The 20,929-nt window shown below is 36.5% G+C and overlaps 1 protein-coding gene across 3 annotated transcripts in view; it reads left to right on the top strand.

The window, feature by feature from the left end:
- The window catches only part of LOC134740482 (pseudouridylate synthase RPUSD2-like), a 548,963-nt gene that overhangs the window by 429,376 nt on the left and 98,658 nt on the right, over positions 1–20,929 (top strand). Inside the window, exon 2 of one of the 3 annotated variants that reach the window (XM_063672970.1) lies at positions 17,013–17,275. The exons of the other annotated variants lie outside the window; for them this stretch is intronic. Coding sequence (XP_063529040.1) covers positions 17,090–17,275 — 186 coding nt within the window. The 5' untranslated portion in view covers positions 17,013–17,089. The remainder of the gene's footprint in view (positions 1–17,012; positions 17,276–20,929) is intronic. 3 annotated transcript variants of the gene reach the window in all.

The raw sequence follows: 20,929 nt of genomic DNA, 5'->3' as shown, positions 1-20,929 counted from the left end.
ATCGTTGCAAGTTTACTGTCTTATTTCCTTTTGCCTTTTATAACAACAAGACCTTAAAATATAAATATATGTTTATTTGCACCAATAGTGATGAACAAAGGTAATTTTGGATGCGTACATTTCACTTGGAAGAAGCATGGAATTTTTTCCTACTAGCTAAGTACTATAACTAAATATATACAAATTGAAGCTAAGTTACAGAAAACATAGGTAACAGTTCTCAACTTTTATTATATAAATGAAATTTAATTAATAACAACATTTCCGTGAGGCACTGACATATTAAATATATTAAATCGGGTCACTCGCGTTTATACAGTCATCGCCAATCATCGACTGTATAATGAATGAATGAATGAAATTATTTAATCCAGAAAAAAAAATCCATATGAATTTAAAACATAAACAGACCAACGTGAACGTATAAACGTGAGTGACCCGGTTTAATATATTTAATATGTATTTAATAAATTTAATTAAGTTTAAATACTTAATAGAATATGGCGTTACTTTGCGGAAATCCATATTAATTAAAACAAAAATATTACTTTGCTAATCCGAGAAATACGCGCTAGTCCGTTAGTGCTAACCTAACCCGTGTAAGTATAACGGGTTAGCACTGATTTACTAGCACGTTACTATTTCGCGGATTAGCAAAGTAATATTTTTGACTTAATTTATAAAATATTGTCTTCGGTTACCGCGATAGTTACTCATGAAATAAAACTATGAAAACGGATTATAAATTATAAATTCAATATACGCGATATAATCCGTTTTCATAGTTTTATTTCATTAATTTATAAATTTAATATCGTAGCATGTATTCATAAACTGGGGTGCCTTAATAAAACCAGGCTCAAAACGATAGAATTTGAATAACCGAGCCAAGAAAATCAAGACATTAATAAAGTTAAATATAAAATGTATTATGCGCTTTATGTCTGGAATAATACTTAAAATATTCAAATATCGTGTATAGCATTGATAAAATTGTAATAAATAGGAACATAAAATTTTAATGGTTTTAAATATACTTAATATTTATTTGCTTCTTGAAACCTGAGTAATTAGTACTTGATCATAAATATCATAGAGTAACTTATACTAGAGCGGTACCGTCATAGTAAATTTTGTAACCCCAGTAAATTCACTGCCATCTGTCGACACACTTTAAAACTAAAAATAAATATTTATAAAAATACGATAAAATGTATTTAAATATGGATAAATGATTTTTTTTATTTGCATTAATTATTTTTATGATTTTGACCCATGTTCTTTCACTGATATGCGTTAAAATTATAAATAACAAACGAAACCGTCAACGCCCTCTATCCGAGTGTAGGCCAAAACTAGTGGCGCCCTCTGATCGAGAATCAAATTTTCGTGATTTTCGAGGCACGTTTTTTCCTTAGACTGTATCCATCTATTACGGAGTTATATCTATCTTTGTAAATATGAAGAACTTTAAATAATCATCTTTAAATAATCGTTCTAAGTGAATGGGACAGTGTTCTATTTGTTTTTTGTTTTTACATATAAATAAGGTATACGTAATGTCAGTTGATTGTGCCAATGGTCGCATACATCTTGGGCTCCCTAATTTGACGTTTCCCGTCCTGTGACTTGTGACGTCAATCTGAGATTGCGATCGTGTGAACACAATGTGTCGTGGAGATGACAACCAACATGAGAAGTCAAGGTTATAAATAGCAATACACACTGAAAACTAGTTTTTACGAGATGATAAATTTATCGTAAAAAGGTAATTATAAGACGAGTAAGTTTTAGAGCTAAACTGTGTAATAAACAGTGTTTCCGGACCGATACGAGTACGACGTCTTAAAAGGCCCACTAATTGTCAGTGCGCCGGACGATATCAGCCTGTCAATTAGAACAAAAAGTTGACAGTTCCGAACAACTGACAGCCTAATATCGTCCGGCGGAATCAGTGGGCCTTGCATTGCAACCTCTCTGGTGTTGCTAGGTGTCCATGAGCGACGGTAATGTCTTACCATCAGTTAATTCGTCTGCTTGTTTGCCTCCTATATCATAAAAAAGACAAATCCAAGTTGTACGCGACATGGGTAATATTTGTTTTAAATTTAGTCTTGTCCCTTTACTACTTTGTGTATTTAGGCTATAATTTAATGAGATACACAAGTAAAACGGTTTAAAAATCTTTAACTTTATTACTAACTATTTAACAATATTATTGGATCTGGATCCATCTAGTAATGTTAAGCTTTTTTTTTAAATAACACCGCATAACTACCTGACGCTTTGTTTAGTTCATCTGATTAAAACACGTATGAAATTGAATAGGTAAGAATTTGACGACATCGGTAAAACTTTGATGTATTTATTAATCTTATCAAACGATAAAACACGTGTAATCCAGTTATAAACAGAAGATAATTCTGGATTACCTAAGATAAAGATTAAACTACCTAATTACCTAAATGATAAATATTATAGGAATTGACATTCTTATTTCAATTTTTTTATCATTTTGTAATAACTAAAGATCGCGTGTAAACAGGTTTATTCATTATGTATAAAATGCCATTGAAAAAAGTTTTTTTAAAAGCCACTCAAGTCCTGCATTTGAAATTTAAAAACCACTGCTCAACCTCAACCAATTAAGTAAACCCACGTTACCACACACAGAGAATTCTGAAACATAATGCATAATGCCGACCGCACAGGCCTTTGAAATAAGGCCCGATACTTTTTGGGCCTTGGGCTAAAAAATCGCGGGCCAACATGTTTCCATCAAAGCGAGTCCAAATTTATGTTCATCTAATCAGAATACCATTAATGTCCCGAAAGTTGGCAAACGAGTTCGGCAGGGGTGTACGGAGAGCAACATTTTGTTTTACAATCTATCTTAGTTTATCTGAAAATTTGCTTCTGTTATAACAGTATACATCATAATATACTGTTATGGTAATATGTTTTATAACAGTATATGATGTCTTCTGAATTGTGGCGACTAAGTTACTGGACCGATTTTGATGAGTTTTGTGGACGTGATTCGCAATTTTGTAAAAGAAGACGCATTTTCGTTTTTATATGGAATAATTAAGAGTAGCTTTAGCCAAGATGTATTTTTTTAAATAATTTTAACGTATAGTCGCTATTAGATGAGTATCTAAACCGAAACTGGAATTGTCAAGACGTTTAGGTGCATATTTTTGATTACTTTGGCCGCTCCGATATCTGATCGTGATTGTACAAGGACGTGTAGGTACCTAAACCTATAGTAAGCACTCGTAATGTTGCTGGATTGTAGACTCAACCAAACGAAATTGCGAAATGGATACACGATTGAGTGCATTCGATTGAAAATCAAATCGAAAATAACACAGATCGACGTGAGCACAACTCGTCTTAAAATACGCTCTCGACCTGATTTCCGCCTGTGTAGCCAAAACCTTAGAACGCGAAGTTGTCCAATGGAGAATTTATTTGGTTCCCGTCCGTTCAAGTAGTGTTTTTATTGTAATTTATTGCATTTGAAATAAGTTTGGCCAAAAAGGCTGAGACATACAGTGGAGTAGGATCAGTACGTTATGGAAAGTTAAGAATCAGCAAATCCTTTTAGCACATTTTTTTATGAGATATTACATATAAAATAATTATTTATTTATTACTAAAAACATGTACAAACTTCATACAAACTTTGAATTTCACTTTACAATTAGGAAAATGTATTGTAAATATTTTATCTCAAATGTCTTTCAACATACATTTCTAATAATTATGCTTTTCGTTTGTTACAGGTAAGTGTCTTCCTAAAGTCAGCAAGTACATACAACATTCCGGCCAATATTTGAAATAATCAACTAGGTATAATTATGAATAAATTCACATTTAACATCCTAAATAGTTTATCACTAGGTTACAAATTGTTTTCGTCAAAACCTCGTCTTCAAAATCAGTGAAGATGTAGTCTTCTTCATTCTCTATATAGGTACTATACACGGTGGCTAAAAGAAAGTGCATTCCCGTTGCCAGGGAAGTTTTGGGACTGAGCAACTTTTACTATGGGACCAACCCCGAAATCGCGAAAAAAATTTTGGCTGTTTCATACATTTTGACTAGTCCATTTTCTATGAGAGGGTAAATTTTTATTTCGCGATTTTGTGGTTGGTCCCATAGTAAAAGTTGCTTAGTATAATCCCAAAACCTCCCTGGCAACAGGAATGCACTTTTTTTAGCGTAAATGGCGTGTTCTAAAATACCTGTCTTACTGTTTCTAATCGCACTGTGCCGGTGTCAAGGGTGCGATGTTCGCAATTTGCAAACAAAACGCTCAGGTTTATTTTACGATTTACGACCCATGGGATATATGATGAATAGACCATACGCTTATGCATGTTACCAACATCTATAGATCAAGATCATATGGAAGAATATATAGGTACGAATGTACAGCGTATTCGTTTTATTACGAGACAAATGCTTCGCAATTCAGATACAGGCGAATGGAACGAATGGTGAGCGAGTGGAAACCAGTGAAAATAAGCGAGAAAACTTAAACGTTAGAGTTAGATATTGCAAAATTAAATTACTTAAATGATAATACTAAAAATAAAACAAATGCATGATAACCTTTAAAATACTTATGTAGAAGGGCTTTCCTCTGTTTTTCTTGCTTCGATTCGAGCAAAATAAACATTGTTTCTCTTACCCCACCTAACCTTAATGTGTACTATTTTATTTTACAAAACTGTTATTACCTCTACGGTTCAATGTCTAAAAATACCTACTTTGTATTTTAAAAAAAAGCTAGATGGTGCTTTAACATAACTTTGGACTTAATTATGGACGATACTTAGAGCAAAGCTTTAAAAAGATAATAAACCTGACAAGACTAACGAGTTTTACCCTTTCAAGAGCAGATGGGAGGGTTTAATCTAACTAAACACTTAACTCGAATTAGTTTTTGACGCTTCGTTTATTTAGGTAGGGTGGAGGATTTTTTATTTTTTAACGTATGAGCCCTATTTTATATAAATTACAAGTTAAACGTGTCAAAATTAGGATAATAAATGTTTTATATTTTAAAAACGGTAAAAATTTACCTATTTTCATTTTGACCCAGATCTTACTACAGAACTAATATTATAAGATAGGTATTCAACAATTATAATATAGAAATGCCCTCAAAAAGTTTCGCGTACCTAAAACATTTCCTGGAAATAACCTACTGTGAAGTCCTTGTCAAAATCTAAAGCCAAGCCCAATGACGTGCCCGATTAATTCATAATAGGCCGTGACAATAGGCTATTATACTCACAAAACAGTTTATCTTACTACAAAAAGCACAGCCGCTTACGCCCTTTTAATACTTACACATGGCAATTCACAAAATCGTGGAACTTATAAAGAACAGTATGGTCATTACGACGTTTTAGATATTAGTGACGCTCCGTGGAAGGGCATACCATCGATATCGATAACGAATAGGATATGACCGGACAATAGGCTGTGGCAAGCATTTTGTACCTATTAAGCATTCTGTAATTATTAGAGATGAGAGAGATAACTGGTTTTGGTTTCGGTATCTTTAATTTCAACTTTAATTTAAGTTACAAGAAAATAAATATAAATATTCGATATGTTCGATAAATATTAGCTTTGCTCAGTGTTATCACACATTATCAATCGCTGAATCACACTGTGTTGTTCGCCGTATGAAATTTATTACTTGGCAACCTCATATTCTGTTTCGGCGACAGTATTAGGTAAACGATTTAGTATGATTGTAATTGTACCGTTTTGAAACAGTAAGAAATGCCAAGTTAAAAAGTTAAAAGGGATATGTCCCTGTCACTTGGACATTTGAGGTATCTATATCAAGCAAACAGATTTTTGTGTTGCCGCAAGTGTCAAAGCGACTTCGTTAAGAAATTGTGATTGCCGACACCCAAATTAGCACCCTGTTTATTTTATAGATAAAATTCATTTCGTGTTTATGTTAATAGCAAAGTGACTTTTGTTTGTCATCTGTACCGTTCATTGCTACGTTGGTTTGGGTACTGCGGTGACTCTCGTATAAGCAGCAATTGCCCCATAATTTCTGTATCAAAACGAATTTTACAAAGTTTTGCTACCTGTGCAACTTGTCAGTATCTATCAATTCAATTGACCGATTTGCGTCTTCATCGACAAATGGCAGTGACCAATTTGACTCATTCGTTTTATTGATATCTGCTTCGCTCGTCCCTACTTTTGGGTTGGGTACTGCGGTGACCACCGACCGAATAAGCCCCCATTGTCCGCTAATTGTCTGTCAATACGAATCGGTTTTTGTCGCTTCACGGTTCGGTGGTTTGTCTATTTGTGAATGCGTATCAGATGCTGTATTATTTATGACGGGCGTGTCCCAGTTCACATAGATATAGGGTCAATTTTTATGAAATTAAATTATCACATTACGCTTGTAACATATTTGGTGTTTGCTTCCCACTATGTGGATTATACACTAATTTGTTACTGAAGTGATTTGAAGAAATTTTATTGGCGAAGCTCTATAATAACAGCAGAATGCAATCCTATCGTATTGCGTTTTACTTGATTGTTTCGTAACATACGAGTCCCGTTATTAAATGTAAGAAAACTCAAAAAATAATAATAAGCTGTCTTCATATTCTTATAGTCTTTATATTTTACATCAAATGTATATCGTGAACGTAAGATGCCTTTCGGAAATGGAGGAGTGGATTTCGCTGGTCCCATATTAAATCAAGATGTTTTGCTCTTTTGGCTGAGACAAACAATAGGCTATTATAGATAAGGCATTTGCATTGAGACAGATATTTAAGGGATGTCAAAAACAGTTCTTTCGTGTTTAGGATTTTTTTGACTAGAACTACGCTGTGGGCGTCTCCAACAGTATTATAAGACTATATTCAGTCTTCTTAAATTTAAATCTTTTTTTTTTTAAGTTTATTTCAAATTCCGCTATCTGCCGCTTCTTCTTCAATTTAAGAGGTATCCTCTTGTCTTGTATTTTCCATTTCTCCCTCTTATATGCCATATCATTGACCTCTTGATACGACACGGACACGACACCAGCTTTTTCTTTTATTTGGTCTACGTAGCTACGTCTTGGTCTGCGCCTGCCTCTCTTTCCTTTTACCTTGCCTTCTATGATGGTTTTAAAGAAGTTGTCGTGCCGTATCAAATGTACAATCATTTTTCCCCGTCTGTTATTGATGGTGCTCAGTATCATCCTCTTCTCTTTATTCGTAATACCTTTTCGTTCGTTATCTTCTCCGTCCATTTTATGCCCTCCATCCGCCACTGACACCACATATTATCAAAAGCTTTTAGTCTTTTTCGGTCCCTCTGGGTCATAGTCCGCATTTCACTACCATAAAGTGCTCCAGATACTTACCGCTTCTACATTTTTTTTTTTTTTGGAATTCTAATATAAACAAACAAATGTTGTTTTTCTAATGGAAAAACTAATTCTATTTCCACGTGGCTTGTATAGTTCGTAATAAAAACCTTTTTGTAAACCCGCCTGTTGGTGTCAAAAGGTCGTATGTGTCACTTTAACTCCTATGTTGGTAAGACATTCTAAAATTATAAAGTAAGGTAAGGGGAAAGGTGTACATGTTAGCTACATTAGGCAGCTATTTACCATAAGAAAGGCTCTTGATTCTGAAAGGGTTGCACCGCCCTTTAAATGAGCCGGGTTTTTAGGGTTCCGCAACGTCATTTACTGGGGTCATCTTGATTGGTCACGATCCTTAGTAATGTACTGCTTGGGGCAAAAACGGATCCGGAAACGAGTCCGAATAACCTGACCAAACTTTATCACATATTTATAACGGTATTAGGAGTAAACTACATAGGTCCTAGTTTGTAATTTTAGGTTCGTAGTTTTTTGGAATACAATTTATCAAGCTTCTTCAGTCTTTTGCAAACTGCAACTTAAGGTAAAAGAAACAATTGACAACTAACATTTGTGTCTTCTTCAAGCAATAGGTGCCACTTTGTCGCTTGCCATAAGGACGCTCTGACTGGTTATTTGTATAAAGATACTAGCGACAATGTGGTACCTTTTTTTATATTTTTTGTAAAGTTTTATGAATACAGGTCTTAGAATCTAAGTATTTTTACCAATTTGTTATGTCCAATACTTATTGAGCATCGGTATCTGTGGTTAAAATCATTCGGATTATTGAATTACGGTGTATAAAAATCAAGGGATAAACTAAACGAATCAGTGAAATGCCTCTTTGTTTTTCTTTATTCCCGCTATTCCCCAATATCGAACTATCAATAAAATCATATCAACGATATCTCTTTCCTCATCCTTGTCCGCCCTAGTCCTGATTGGAATTCCGTTCCGGTGTCTTCATTTCCTGCTGACAAGATCTTAACGTATTTAAGGCAATGGTGAGCTGGACCGGGTCGTATCCTTCCAGCTACACTTTCCTCTTGCAACAAGATTAAACTTTGGGACGGGTACCGCCGCGGCCGGGTGGCGTAGCGGTCAGGACGTTAGCCTCGTACGCTGGAGACGCGGGTTCGATTCCCGCCTCGGCCACCGGTGGACTTGGTCACTTTTTCTTTAGTATATGATACCTATTTCAGTTTAAGGTTAAATTTGTTAGTACGAGATCGAAGAAAAATTTAGAGTAATTTAGACGATGCGAGAACTCGCATGAAGAAACCATCCATAACTCAGGAACAAATATTTGGATAAACACACAACAAATGCCGTTACCGGGATTAGAAACCTCTTGCTTCATAATCAAATAACGAAATTTTGCAGGCAAAATTTCATGACAGGAGTTCCTACATATTTATACTAACACTTTATCGATAATTTTCCCTAGTACTATTTAGTAGTAGTGATCGCCCTCAGTTTTTTTGTAATATTATTTGTTAGTTTAGTGGTCGAAGGTAAAGGATACATGAAGTATATTTAATAGAATCGCTATGTTTAGTTATATTGTATTACATTTAGTTCTAGTTATATTGATTTAATAAAATTGATTGATATAACCATAGAGTAACTTATACTAGAGCGGTACTGTCATAGTAAATTTTGTAACCCCAGTAAATTCACTGCCATCTGTCGACACACTTTAAAACTAAAAATGAAGATTTATAAAAATACGATAGAATGTATTTAAATATAGATAAATGATTTTTTTTATTTGCATTAATTATTTTTATGATTTTGACCCATGTTCTTTCACTGATATGCGTTAAAATTGTTAAATAACAAACGAAACCGTCAACGCCATCTATACGACTGTAGGCCAAAACTAGTAGCGCCCTCTGAACGAGAATCAAATTTTCTTGATTTTCGAGGCACGTTTTTTCCTTAGACTGTATCCATCTATTACGGAGTTATATCTATCTTTGATATAACTCCAGACAGTCCAATGAGTCAACAATGTTTAAATTGTTGGTCCCCTCTTAGACCCTGTATATCATTATAGACTGGTTCTCTATCATCATCTTCCTCGCGTTGTCCCGGCATGTTGCCACGGCTCCATGGGAGCCTGGAGTCCGGTTGGCAACTAATCCCAAGAATTGGCATAGGCACTAGTTTTTACGAAAGCGACTGCCATCTGACCGTTCAACCCAGAGGGGAAACTAGGCCTTGTCGGGATTAGTCCGGTTTCCTCACGATGTTTTCCTTCACCGAAAAGCGACTGGTAAACATCAAATGATATTTCGTACATAAGTTCCGAAAAACTCATTGGTACGAGCCGGGGTTTGAACCCGCGACCTCCGGATTGCAAGTCGCACGCTCTTAACGCTGGGCCACCAGCGCTAGACTGGTTCTCTATAATTCATCCTTATTGGCAATCGACAAAGTAAATTTTGCTCTTAAAAACGTATTCACGGAACCTAAAGCTTTTCAGAGTTCCATTCCGCGTGCAATTAAATTAAGGCAATTTGAATAACACCGAGAATGGGGGACCACAAAAAAAATTAGGGTGCGGGGCGAATACGGGCTAATGTTTAGACGTATAATTAACATACAAACATACATACAATGTGGTTGAACTTATACCGTGGTACAGTTTAGTCTTAAGAGCAATTCTTCAGTATAAATATTATTAATGCTGGTATTTAGTAATATATAATGCTGGATAACAAATATCTCCTACGGCGCCCATTAGGTTAGAAAAGCGCGATTTTTGGTGTGAATTATCTGGAAAATATCCCACTCCCCCACCCCACCCCAAAAATACCCCACGCACGCTTTTCTAACCTAATGGGTGCCGTAGGAGATATTTGTTATCCAGCATTATATATTACTAGTAAGCCCAAGGAGGCTTGTGTTATGGGTACTCAGACAACGATATATATAATATATAAATACTTAAATACATAGAAAACACCCATGACTCAGGAACAAATATCTGTGCTCATCACACAAATAAATGCCCTTACCGGGATTCGAACCCAGGATCATCAGCTTCACAGGCAGGGTCACTACCCACTAGGCCAGACTGGTCGTCAAGCTTGTCAAGTCAATCTTGACCTGTAAAACAATGATTTTATAAATAAATAATTCAATCGATTATCTTTTTCTACCCTTTGTTCAAGTATAATTATTCGTCTAATCTTTTGACCTTATCTATTACCATTAATAACCCCCCGCACTAGCGTCTCCTGAGCGTAGCGTCTAGTCAACTCTATGGCTGCTGTTCGACGCAACATTGGCGCAACTGCGCAGCGACACCATTTTCCATAGCGCTGACTACGCCGACGCTCAAAAGACGCTAGTGTGTGGGATATCTATGATGACATATGCTATTTTTAACTGACATTTAAAAAGGGATACTACGCGATGAATGAACGTAATCAGGTTGAATGAATTTATTAATAAATAGTACATTATCACGTCATTATGTAGGTTAGGTTAGTTTTTCAATCGTTTTATAACTTGGCAACGTTTACAACAACAACGTATACAAATATCTACAATTCAGTACGGTGCCTATGATTCCAACTGAATAGTATTTCGAGTTAGATTCTAATTATTTTTAAAACCGGTTACAAATGATGGAAAACTTGAATCGCGGCCAACGTTTTGACAAAGAAAATTAGAACTTGCTTAAATAGATTCCGTAATATATTGTCTTTGCAGTTATTTAGTTAATTTAACCAACTGCGTAGGACTGATTTAAGGTAACTGTTGCTTTAAATAATGTAAAATTATCTGTTTTATTTATGGTTTCAATACAACTAATATTATTGTACTGAATAATTGTCATCGTGTATTTAGTTTAATGGCGATAACACATGGTGACATGGCCCTGTTTGCCTGTATCGCAAACCAAACTGACTATGACTCAGTAATTCAGTGCCAACATGAAGTATGAAGTAAATTTGGATCTTAACAATAAAATTTACCTAACAACCTGTCTATAGATAAAAAGTATATTACTTAAAGAGAAGATTTAAACGGATTGGGATCAGTAATTTTTATTTTATACCACGTCGGTGGCAATCAAGCATACGGCCCGCCTGATGGTAAGCAGTTACCGTAGCCTATGGACGCCTGCAACACCGGAGATGTTACACGCGCGTTGCCGACCCTAACACTCCTCTCTCTCGTTGAGCTCTGGCAACCTTACTTACCGGCAGGAACACAACACTATGAGTAGGGTCTAGTGTTATTTGGCTGCGGTTTTCTGTAGGGTGGAGGTACTGACTCGAAAAGATAAACTTAACTCGCAATAACCTGTGAATTTTCTAAAACTTGAGGGCATATCCGCGCACTAACCCCTTCAACAGTTTAGTGGTTAGTGACCCTGCCTAGAAATCTGGAGGTTATGGGTTCGAATTGAAGGTCATATACCTATTTGTGTGTTTATCTCCAATATTTTTTCTTGAGTTTGAGATATTTTGTATATACATACTGTCCGAGCGCCAATTCCGTGCATTCGGAGGTCGAGGAAGTGGAAGGGTGTGCGCCGCGCCCGTACGTACAAAATGAAACTACTCTGTCATGACGCCCAACATTCCTAACATTCCTCAGCCGTGCACGGAATTCGCGCGCGGACAGTAGGTAAGTGTATAAAAAAGCGCTGGTGGCCTAGCGGTAAGAGCGTATGACTTTCAATCCGGAGGTCGCGGGTTCAAACCCCGGCTCGTACCAATGAGTTTTTCGGAACTTATGTACGAAGTATCATTAGATATTTAACAGCCGCTTTTCGGTGAAGGAAAACATCGTGAGGAAACCGGACTAATCCCAATAAGGTCTAGTTTACCCTCTGGTTTGGAAGTTCAGATGACAGTCGCTTTCGTAAAAACTAGTGCCTACGCCGTCATAGGATTAGTTGCCAAGCGGACTCCAGGCTACCATGAGCCATGGCAACGATGCCGGGATAACGCGAGGAAGAAGAATTATGTAAGTGTATCTTTGTGAGTAGGTGATTATGTAATTACAAAACGCGTACGGCAAAATATTACTGAACCATGCAAGGCAACGTAAGATCCCAGTTACAAAACGCCTCATCGTAAGTCGTCACCGCCATTACGAAAAGGGGTTAACCCTAAATATCCAAATATAAACCGGTACTAATTAACTTCACATTCAATTTCATGCTTCCAAGCGACCGGTTACAGATACATAATAACCCCCGAGTGTTTTCTTTCTGTTTTACGCACCAATAAATTGCAATGTCTTTGATCTATTCGAAGATCGACGGTTTGGTCGACCCGCGAGACAAGCGTCGAGCAACAGCGATCGGGTTAAAAATACCGATTTACGGTTACGAGTAGAATTTGATTTTAGATAAAGTTTCGGATATGCCGAAAGTTCAACAAACACCTGGAAATTGCCCCCTTCTTTAACATTTAAGCCATGAGTCTAAAAAGTATGAAAACAAAAATAATGAATGTAAAGTTTAATAAAGACTTATTAAATCACATTTAGAAACGGGTCTATCGCGAAATTATTTTGTTACCTTTATTTACCGACGTTTCGACACAGGTTTCACTGGTCGTGGTCGCGGCTAACTGACGTCCCAGCAAAATGTCAAAACAGAGATTTGTGTGACTACCCCACGAAAAGTGCATTTAAAGTTTGAGGTAGACATCCGACACACAACACTCACAACTGTCGGACTATTGACAATAATTAACTTTTATGTGTAGTGGGTGGTTTGAAAATGTGATGTCTACCTCAAACTTTAAATGCACTTTTCGTGGGGTAGTCACACAAATCTCTGTTTTGACATTTTGCTGGGACGTCAGTTAGCCGCGACCACGACCAGTGAAACCTGTGTCGAAACGTCGGTAAATAAAGGTAACAAAATAATTTCGCGATAGACCCGTTTCTAAATGTGATTTAATATGTGTTCAAACCGCGAAAGTTTTAAATGTTTAATGAAGACTTACAATAAAAACATTTTGAACACGATCGTTTAATCCGTTTTTGAATTTTCGCAAAAAGTCATCCATTCTTAGTAAAATGCTGCGAATATACACCATTTTAATTATAATCAGTCTATGGTATCTTACTAAAGGTATATTAAGTAAGTTTAATCGAACTTAAACTATCGTGACATATTTCAAAATATTTAGATCAGTAGGGTTTTTCTCACTATTATTTTTAGTCGCTTTTGGCGACATGTGCACGACGTACAACCGCCGCGGACACTCGTGCCTTAGGAAGGATTCCCAAAGATTCCAAAACATGTCGCCAAAAGCGACTAAAAATAATAGTGAGTAAAAACCGTACTGATCTAAATATTAAGTAAGTTTATCGTGACGAATATTCAACAACGGAACACTACACCGAGCGATCGGAGCGTAGCCCGCCACGCTCTTGGCCGATTTTTATTTCGTAATACGAGCTTGTTTGGTACCTACGTTATTTGTGAATGCGAGATTAAAATGGCAAATTTGATACTCTATTTTAATCTAGTAAAGCTGTTTAGCTCGAGACGTGTAGCGTGACAAAATGACAAGGGTAGGACCCAGTGACGCTATCCGCTTCCCGCTCATGTCGAGTCACCCACGGTCTGTCAGTCAGAGATTCCGACGCTGTTAAGGCGTTATTTCTGGATAGATTGATGATCCGATAGTAGGTTACGTAACTGTATTTATTTTTATAGTTAAACTGTCCAATGCTGATGTATTTAATGTGTCCGAATATTGGTTTGGCGTAAGAACGTATATTTATCACGGCTACATTGGCAAACGTTGAGAAAGGTCTGTGTTCTATCACGTTATTGAATTAGCATAAGTTCGACTTATTTATGTTAGTGAGCTTATATTTAGTGAGCTGCGAAATTGCATGGAGAAATTTTGAATGAATTCATTGATAAAGTCGCCATTCACTTTTACGGCTGATGGTACTCCATCAATATTTGTACCTATTCTCTTTCATCACCGTGCATTGCTTTTTATGGCGTTTAATATATATTTTATGTAAAAGTTAATGTAGGCATTGGTTTGATGAACATAATTCAGGATTTATTTCAGACCTAGGTCAAAATTACGTCTGTACTTTAAGGTGTTTTAGAGACGTTAAAAGCTATGTGACCTACCACATTTTTTTTTTATGGTTTTATTTCTATCTGAACATTAAGAGCGAAAAAAGAGATGCCCATAATTTTGATAATGACCAAGACTAAGTCAAGGATGGTTTTTGCCTACATAAGTTACAAATATTACGCTCCGAGCACGTATAAATATGGGGAATTTAAATTATTGATACTATAATACTTCAATGCTTTTTTGGGTCATTGTCGTCAAAACGTTTTTTCGTTTGGTTTTTGATGATTATTGTAATTTTTTTTAATACCACGTCGGTAGCAATCAAGCATACGGCCAGCCTGATGGTAAGCAGTTACCGTAGCCTATGGACTTTAATACCACGTCGGTGGCAATCAAGCATACGGCCAGCCTGATGGTAAGCAGTTACCGTAGCCTATGGACTTTAATACCACGTCGGTGGCAATCAAGCATACGGCCCGCCTGATGGTAAGCAGTTACCGTAGCCTATGGACTTTAATACCACGTCGGTGGCAATCAAGCATACGGCCCGCCTGATGGTAAGCAGTTACCGTAGCCTATGGACGCCTGCAACACCAGAGAATCCTAAAATCCTATCCATCCTATTGAATCCTAGTTCCTAGTCATATCTAAATAAAACCCATTAAAATTGTTTTAAGACCTAAGTCAAGGCTTGGGATACCTTTAACTGATTAGAAATTACTAACTTGTTAGGAATGATCTAAATCAGCGGTCGTCAACAGGCGGCCCGCGAACCTCTGACGTGCGGCCCGCGAGACTCCCTGGCTATGTTGTATGTAATATTAACAAACGACAATGTCTGATAAAGTCATAAATATTAACAAAGTGCGGCCCGCGTCAACTTCGTTAACTACTATGTGGCCCTTGCCTGATAAAAGGTTGCCGACCGCTGAATTCTAAATGATAAATACAAATTTATTACTGATTAAATTTAATTTGAAAACTTTTTATTAAACTTTATTTACATACAACATTAATTATTTATTTAGTTATTACATATATACAAAACCGTTGTAGGTAAGTATTATTATTTTAATTAAAACATTACAAAAATCTTAACCTAAACTAGAACCTAACAAACACAAAAACTATTCACAAAATGCGCCCCGCGCCCCTCCAGATGCAAAGGAGCCCATCACGCTCGCCGCGTTGCCACGTTGAACAGCGATGGAGAACCTTTGCAAAAGGAACGACCCGGAGCGAGGGTCATGACCACTCTCCCGCAACCGTCCGACGTCCGACTGATTAAAACACTACAAATATTACTGGAAGTTTTTAATGTTTTGATTCATAGGTAATGTAACCTTTTAAAAATTGTTTGTTTTAATCATTCAATTATAATTAAGGGCTTAAAAATTTGGGGCTGGAGTTGAATACCTTCCAGTGTGAGTTTTTCCCCTGTGGACCTTAGTCATCCTCTCTTTTCTCGTTCTTTTCGGCTTTATTTCCCGGCATTTCGAAACTTAGCACTGACTCTTTTTGTTAACTTGGGGCCCCAATTTGTCCTTCCCATTATTGGACCCGGGTATGTCCATAAACTACGTCCGGACCCGGTCATGTCCTTAAACTATGTCCAAAAGAGAGGTATGGGCACTGCGAATGACATCTCGCTTTGTGTGGTAGGGCACAGGACAGCGGATGTCATTCCAGATTTAGAGCAGAGCCCAACTGGGGAAGTACCTCCACCTAACAGAAAACCGCAGCCAAATAACACTAGACCCTACTCATAGTGTTGTGTTCCTGCTGGTGAGTAAGGTTGCCAGAGCTCAACGAGGGAGAGGAGTGTTAGGGTCGGCAACGCCCATGTAACTCCACTGGAGTTGCAGGCGTACATAGGCTACGGAGACTGCTTAACATCAGGCGGGCCGTATGCTTGTTTGCCACCGACGTAGTATAAAAAAATTATTATTGTTTGCTTGTAAAATTTTAATTTTTGTTTGTTTGAAAGAAGAAACTCATTTTGTTACGTATTTCTAATGATAATGGTGCAATAAAAAATATTTTGTTTCTTTATTTTACCAAAATTACGGTTTATACAAAAAAACTCGAGACTCGAGACAACTCGAGCATTCTCGAAACTCAAGAAATAAAATGTGTCGAGAATTCTCGAAACTCGAGAAATAAAATGGGTCGAGAATTCTCGAAACTCGAGAAATTAAATGGGTCGAGAAACCTACCTACATGCCTATCGAACGTCTAGCGATCTTCACCAAGGACGAGTTTTGGCCGAATGGTGTCAAGTTTCGGAGGATCCGCAGCCGGTTTGCTAACATTGCGGCGTTGCAAACTAGTAAACACGTTATGGCTGCGTTATTGCAGCCATAACGTTTTTAGTTTAGGATATATTTTGTATAATATGTATGCTAGTTTAAGGTCTAATCTATGGGCTACCAGTTGCCTCAAATGAAGATTTTTCATTTTCATTTTCACTGACGATGCCTTAACTAATATAACCCTTCCCTTGCCCACAGGTAACAGTGCAACTAATGCCTTCATTTTCATCGTGGCGCATGAAACGGTGAGCGCGCTGGCGTGGTACGGCGGCGGCATGCAGGCCGGCGGGTGGTTCCTGCCATGGAGCATGGGCATGGGCATGAAGCAGTACGCCGTGGCGCTGCCGATGGGCGGCGTGGTGCCGCTCGTGCCGCCGATGCTGGCCGCGCTGCCGCCGCAGCCGCCGCAGATGCGGCTCATCGCCCCGCCGCCGCTGCCGCTCCAACAGCCCTGTAGAAAGGTAGGTCTTTTTAGGGTTCCGTACCCAAAGGGTAAAAACGGAGCCCAAAAAAGGCAAAAAAATCACGTTTGTTGTATGGGAGCCTTACTTAAATATTTATTTTATTCTGTTTTTAGTATTTGTTGTTATAGCGGCAACAGAAATACATCATCTGTGAAAATTTCAACTGTCTAGCTATCACGGTTCATGAGATACAGCCGGTGACAGACAGACAGACGGACAGCGGAGTCTTAGTAATAAGGTCCCATTTTTACCCTTTGAGTACGGAACCCTAAAAACAGCTTATTCAAATCGTTCTATTAAAAAAAAGTTGAAAAAGTAAAGTGAAACATTTAATTGAATGTTAATTTTAGGTAATCTGAAAGCTTTGTCCTGAATTAGTTCATAAGTATATTATATTTAAAATCATATCAACGTTTATAAGTTACCTGAAAATATTGTTACAATATTTTCTCCAACTAAAATTATCACAGTCCAGCAAAGCTTTACGAATCCCCCCGTGTAATTAGAGTTTGTGCAAACAAATAAATTTGACACAATTAGTGCTACAGACAGTAGAATTAAGTTTCATTATGTGTACCTAATTCCATTTGCGTTCGTTGCCTGTAAATCTAGCACCGAGACCATTTTTCCTGCTAACGAACGTAATTTGTACTTAATTTAGTATTTACTCTATTTAATCCGGCTAAATCAAAATTCCGCACGCGTTTTATTTACTTGTAACAGGGTCAGGGTTTTCGGGTATTTTTCCTATGAATGTCTGCTACACGTATCCTGTCCAAAAATGGCATCACTGTGTTTATATATCTAGGTATGTTTGAGATATATAACATTTACACTGTCATTGTCAGGTACATAAGAGCACAGGTCAAAGTCCAGCCAAATTAATGTGTGGAAGGGAATTGAGAAGCCGTTTTTCCTTGATTAGACCTAACCCCGTTAGTGATAAAATAGATTTAGAACAAGTAAAACAAACTATGAATAGTAAGGATGTTATAAAACATTTTTCAATTGGTGAGAAGGTGATGGTACGAGACCAAAGAAAAAATCAAAAAAATTGGTCTCTAGGTAAAATAATTGAAGTTCTAGTTCCAGGGGTAACTTATAGCGTAGAAGTAGATGGTCTAATATGGAAAAGACACGTGAATCAATTACTCGAATGTTCTCAAAGCATAGAGTAGTTATTTAGATTAGTACCAGAGATTTGTAATTATTTTTTGTAAGTGGAGGGAGAGTGTTGTATCTATATACGAGCTGGCAACTCAAGCAGTCTCCCGCCAATATGGAGGGAACTGTCAATGTCATCTCTCTGTTTCGTGTGATATAAAATAAAGCATTGCATATGAAAATATTATCTGGTCGTATTAATTAATTACACCAAGTTAATTAGAGATATAACATTGGATATAAATAATATGTTAAAATATCCTTCTAGTTATCTATATTTTTTACCGAAATTAAACTATTAGGTACTTTTAATTTCCTCGACATTACTGATTTTTAGTGTTTTTATTTCGTAGACTAAAATGACGTTTCATGTGTATGACATGACATTTCTTGTACCACATGAAATGTCATTTTAGTCTACGGAATAAAAATAGGTAAATAAAAATAATTTTAAAATACGAACATTGCACTCATAGCTAAATCTCGTAAAATATAAACAAAGGCGTGCCCTTAATTACTGAAGCATTTTAACTGTCTTCGTAATAATCATGTATCTAGACAAGGCGACAAGTAAATTATCTCAGAAATACCTCGGACTTATTACCATCTCACTAATTATTTTAAACTAGCCGCTTTGTAATTATGTCTTGTTTATTTACACTGTGATTAAATTGAAAAAAGATTGTATGTAGGTACGAAAAAAAAGAAACCGCAGAACGAAAAAAATCCAGTCCAATATTCCCTCCCTATCCCAAGTATTGGATTTTTTTTAAATGGACAAGGCTAAGTAAATCCTTAGGGTTTAAGTTTTTTATGTACCAAAATTTAAAATAATATCGGTTGAGTGATTTAGCCGTGAAAACGTGACAATAGCTACCTGCAGACATTTATACCTGATAATGTTGATACATATAACTTACAGATGTAGAAGCCGAAAATCCTTTTCTAACAGGCCAATTCGAACGTATTACACTGATATCAGAATAACATCTAATTGATGTCATTCAGTAATCGTACATTTCGCTGGTACATATATTGGCGCGGGCTAGACGCATGATAAATAAATAACATGATTAAAATATGATTCTGATGTAAATGTACGTTCGAACTGGCCTGTAAAATGTCGAAATGGGGGTTGAAAGTTGAGTGCCGTTAACGATTCCTGCGCGGACGAACTCGTAGGCAAAAGCTTGCGAAATTATAAAAGAATTAGCATTTCTCTGTAATTAGCGATGGTATCTTGCATCTTGCTTGCTGACGTGGTTTATAGCGGCCGCCATTATGTGTAGCTCGGTCATTTTTAACTATTTTTCTACTCGTGTTAGTCATTAAACGTCTGTAGGACTAGTTTAACTTGTAGTTAATTTAGTGTGGTGCAAGTCTTAAGAATAAGCGGTCCATTTAGCTTTATTGGCAATTTTTTTTTTTTTACATACATGCTTACAAACAAAATTTATGCATCGCCAAACTGTAACCAGTTTGTTGGCGATTGAAGCGCTCAATAACAAAATGGAATCATGCACCTGAACAAAACAATTAGCAGCTTAAACACTAATCCTTATATATAATATAAAAACTAACATGCACAAATACCTAATAATAAGTAAATACATTTTCCCAATGCTTAATTTCCTAAAAGGTTTGTTTATATAGATATTATTGATTAGTAAATGTTATTGCATGTTGTTTAGTTACTATCGGATTCATCAGAGCAAAAAAGATGCTCAATAATATTTGAACGTAAGTCTCTTGTTAAGTCTTCGATCTAAATACGCAGATATGCGTGATTATTATGAGCCCTGTTTACTTAGTACGGATAGGTAAAAGTAATACAGATACATAATTTGGATGGAGTTTAATGTATTAAAAATTACAGTTATATACATTGATATGTAGTTTCGATCGATTTATTTTGTCGAAAATAAAGTAACTAATTATAATACAAAATTGATCATATTAAATCGTGTCTTTGGTATTTTTTATAATAATTGCTACCCTTAACCCAAATTAATTTTCACGTATATAAACTGTAATAGATGTCATATAATAAAGAAAAAGTGACGAAGCCCTCCAGTGGTGAAGGCCGGATTCGAACCGCGGCGGGCGTTCATAGGGGTTCATGGCGTTAGCCGCGATAGCTAAAGACGCCGGTTCGAATCCGGCCTTCACCACTGGAGGGCTTCGTCACTTTTTTTTATTATATGACATCTATTACAGTTTATAATTTATATACAGTAGTGTGACTACTTAAAAAACACAAATCAAAATATTTAATAAAATAATTTGATTTGTTCCCAAAAATTGAGTTTCACGTATATAGTTCCCTCGGTTTCTTATAGTTTGTACCACAACATAATTGTCTGGCCGTATCGTGTAAGGCGTTAAATAGTGTGACGTGTCGTCAGATTATCTACGCCTAATATGCGCTACAAATGGGTATTCTTTATAGATGCAATATATGCTTATTTATTGTATATTTGTGTGTCA

This window comes from Cydia strobilella, chromosome 4 (assembly GCF_947568885.1).
Source record: "Cydia strobilella chromosome 4, ilCydStro3.1, whole genome shotgun sequence".
In the NCBI taxonomy this organism is placed as follows: Eukaryota; Metazoa; Arthropoda; class Insecta; order Lepidoptera; family Tortricidae; genus Cydia; species Cydia strobilella.
Note: the sequence above shows the minus strand (reverse complement) of the source record. Positions and strands in the feature narration are given on the sequence as shown.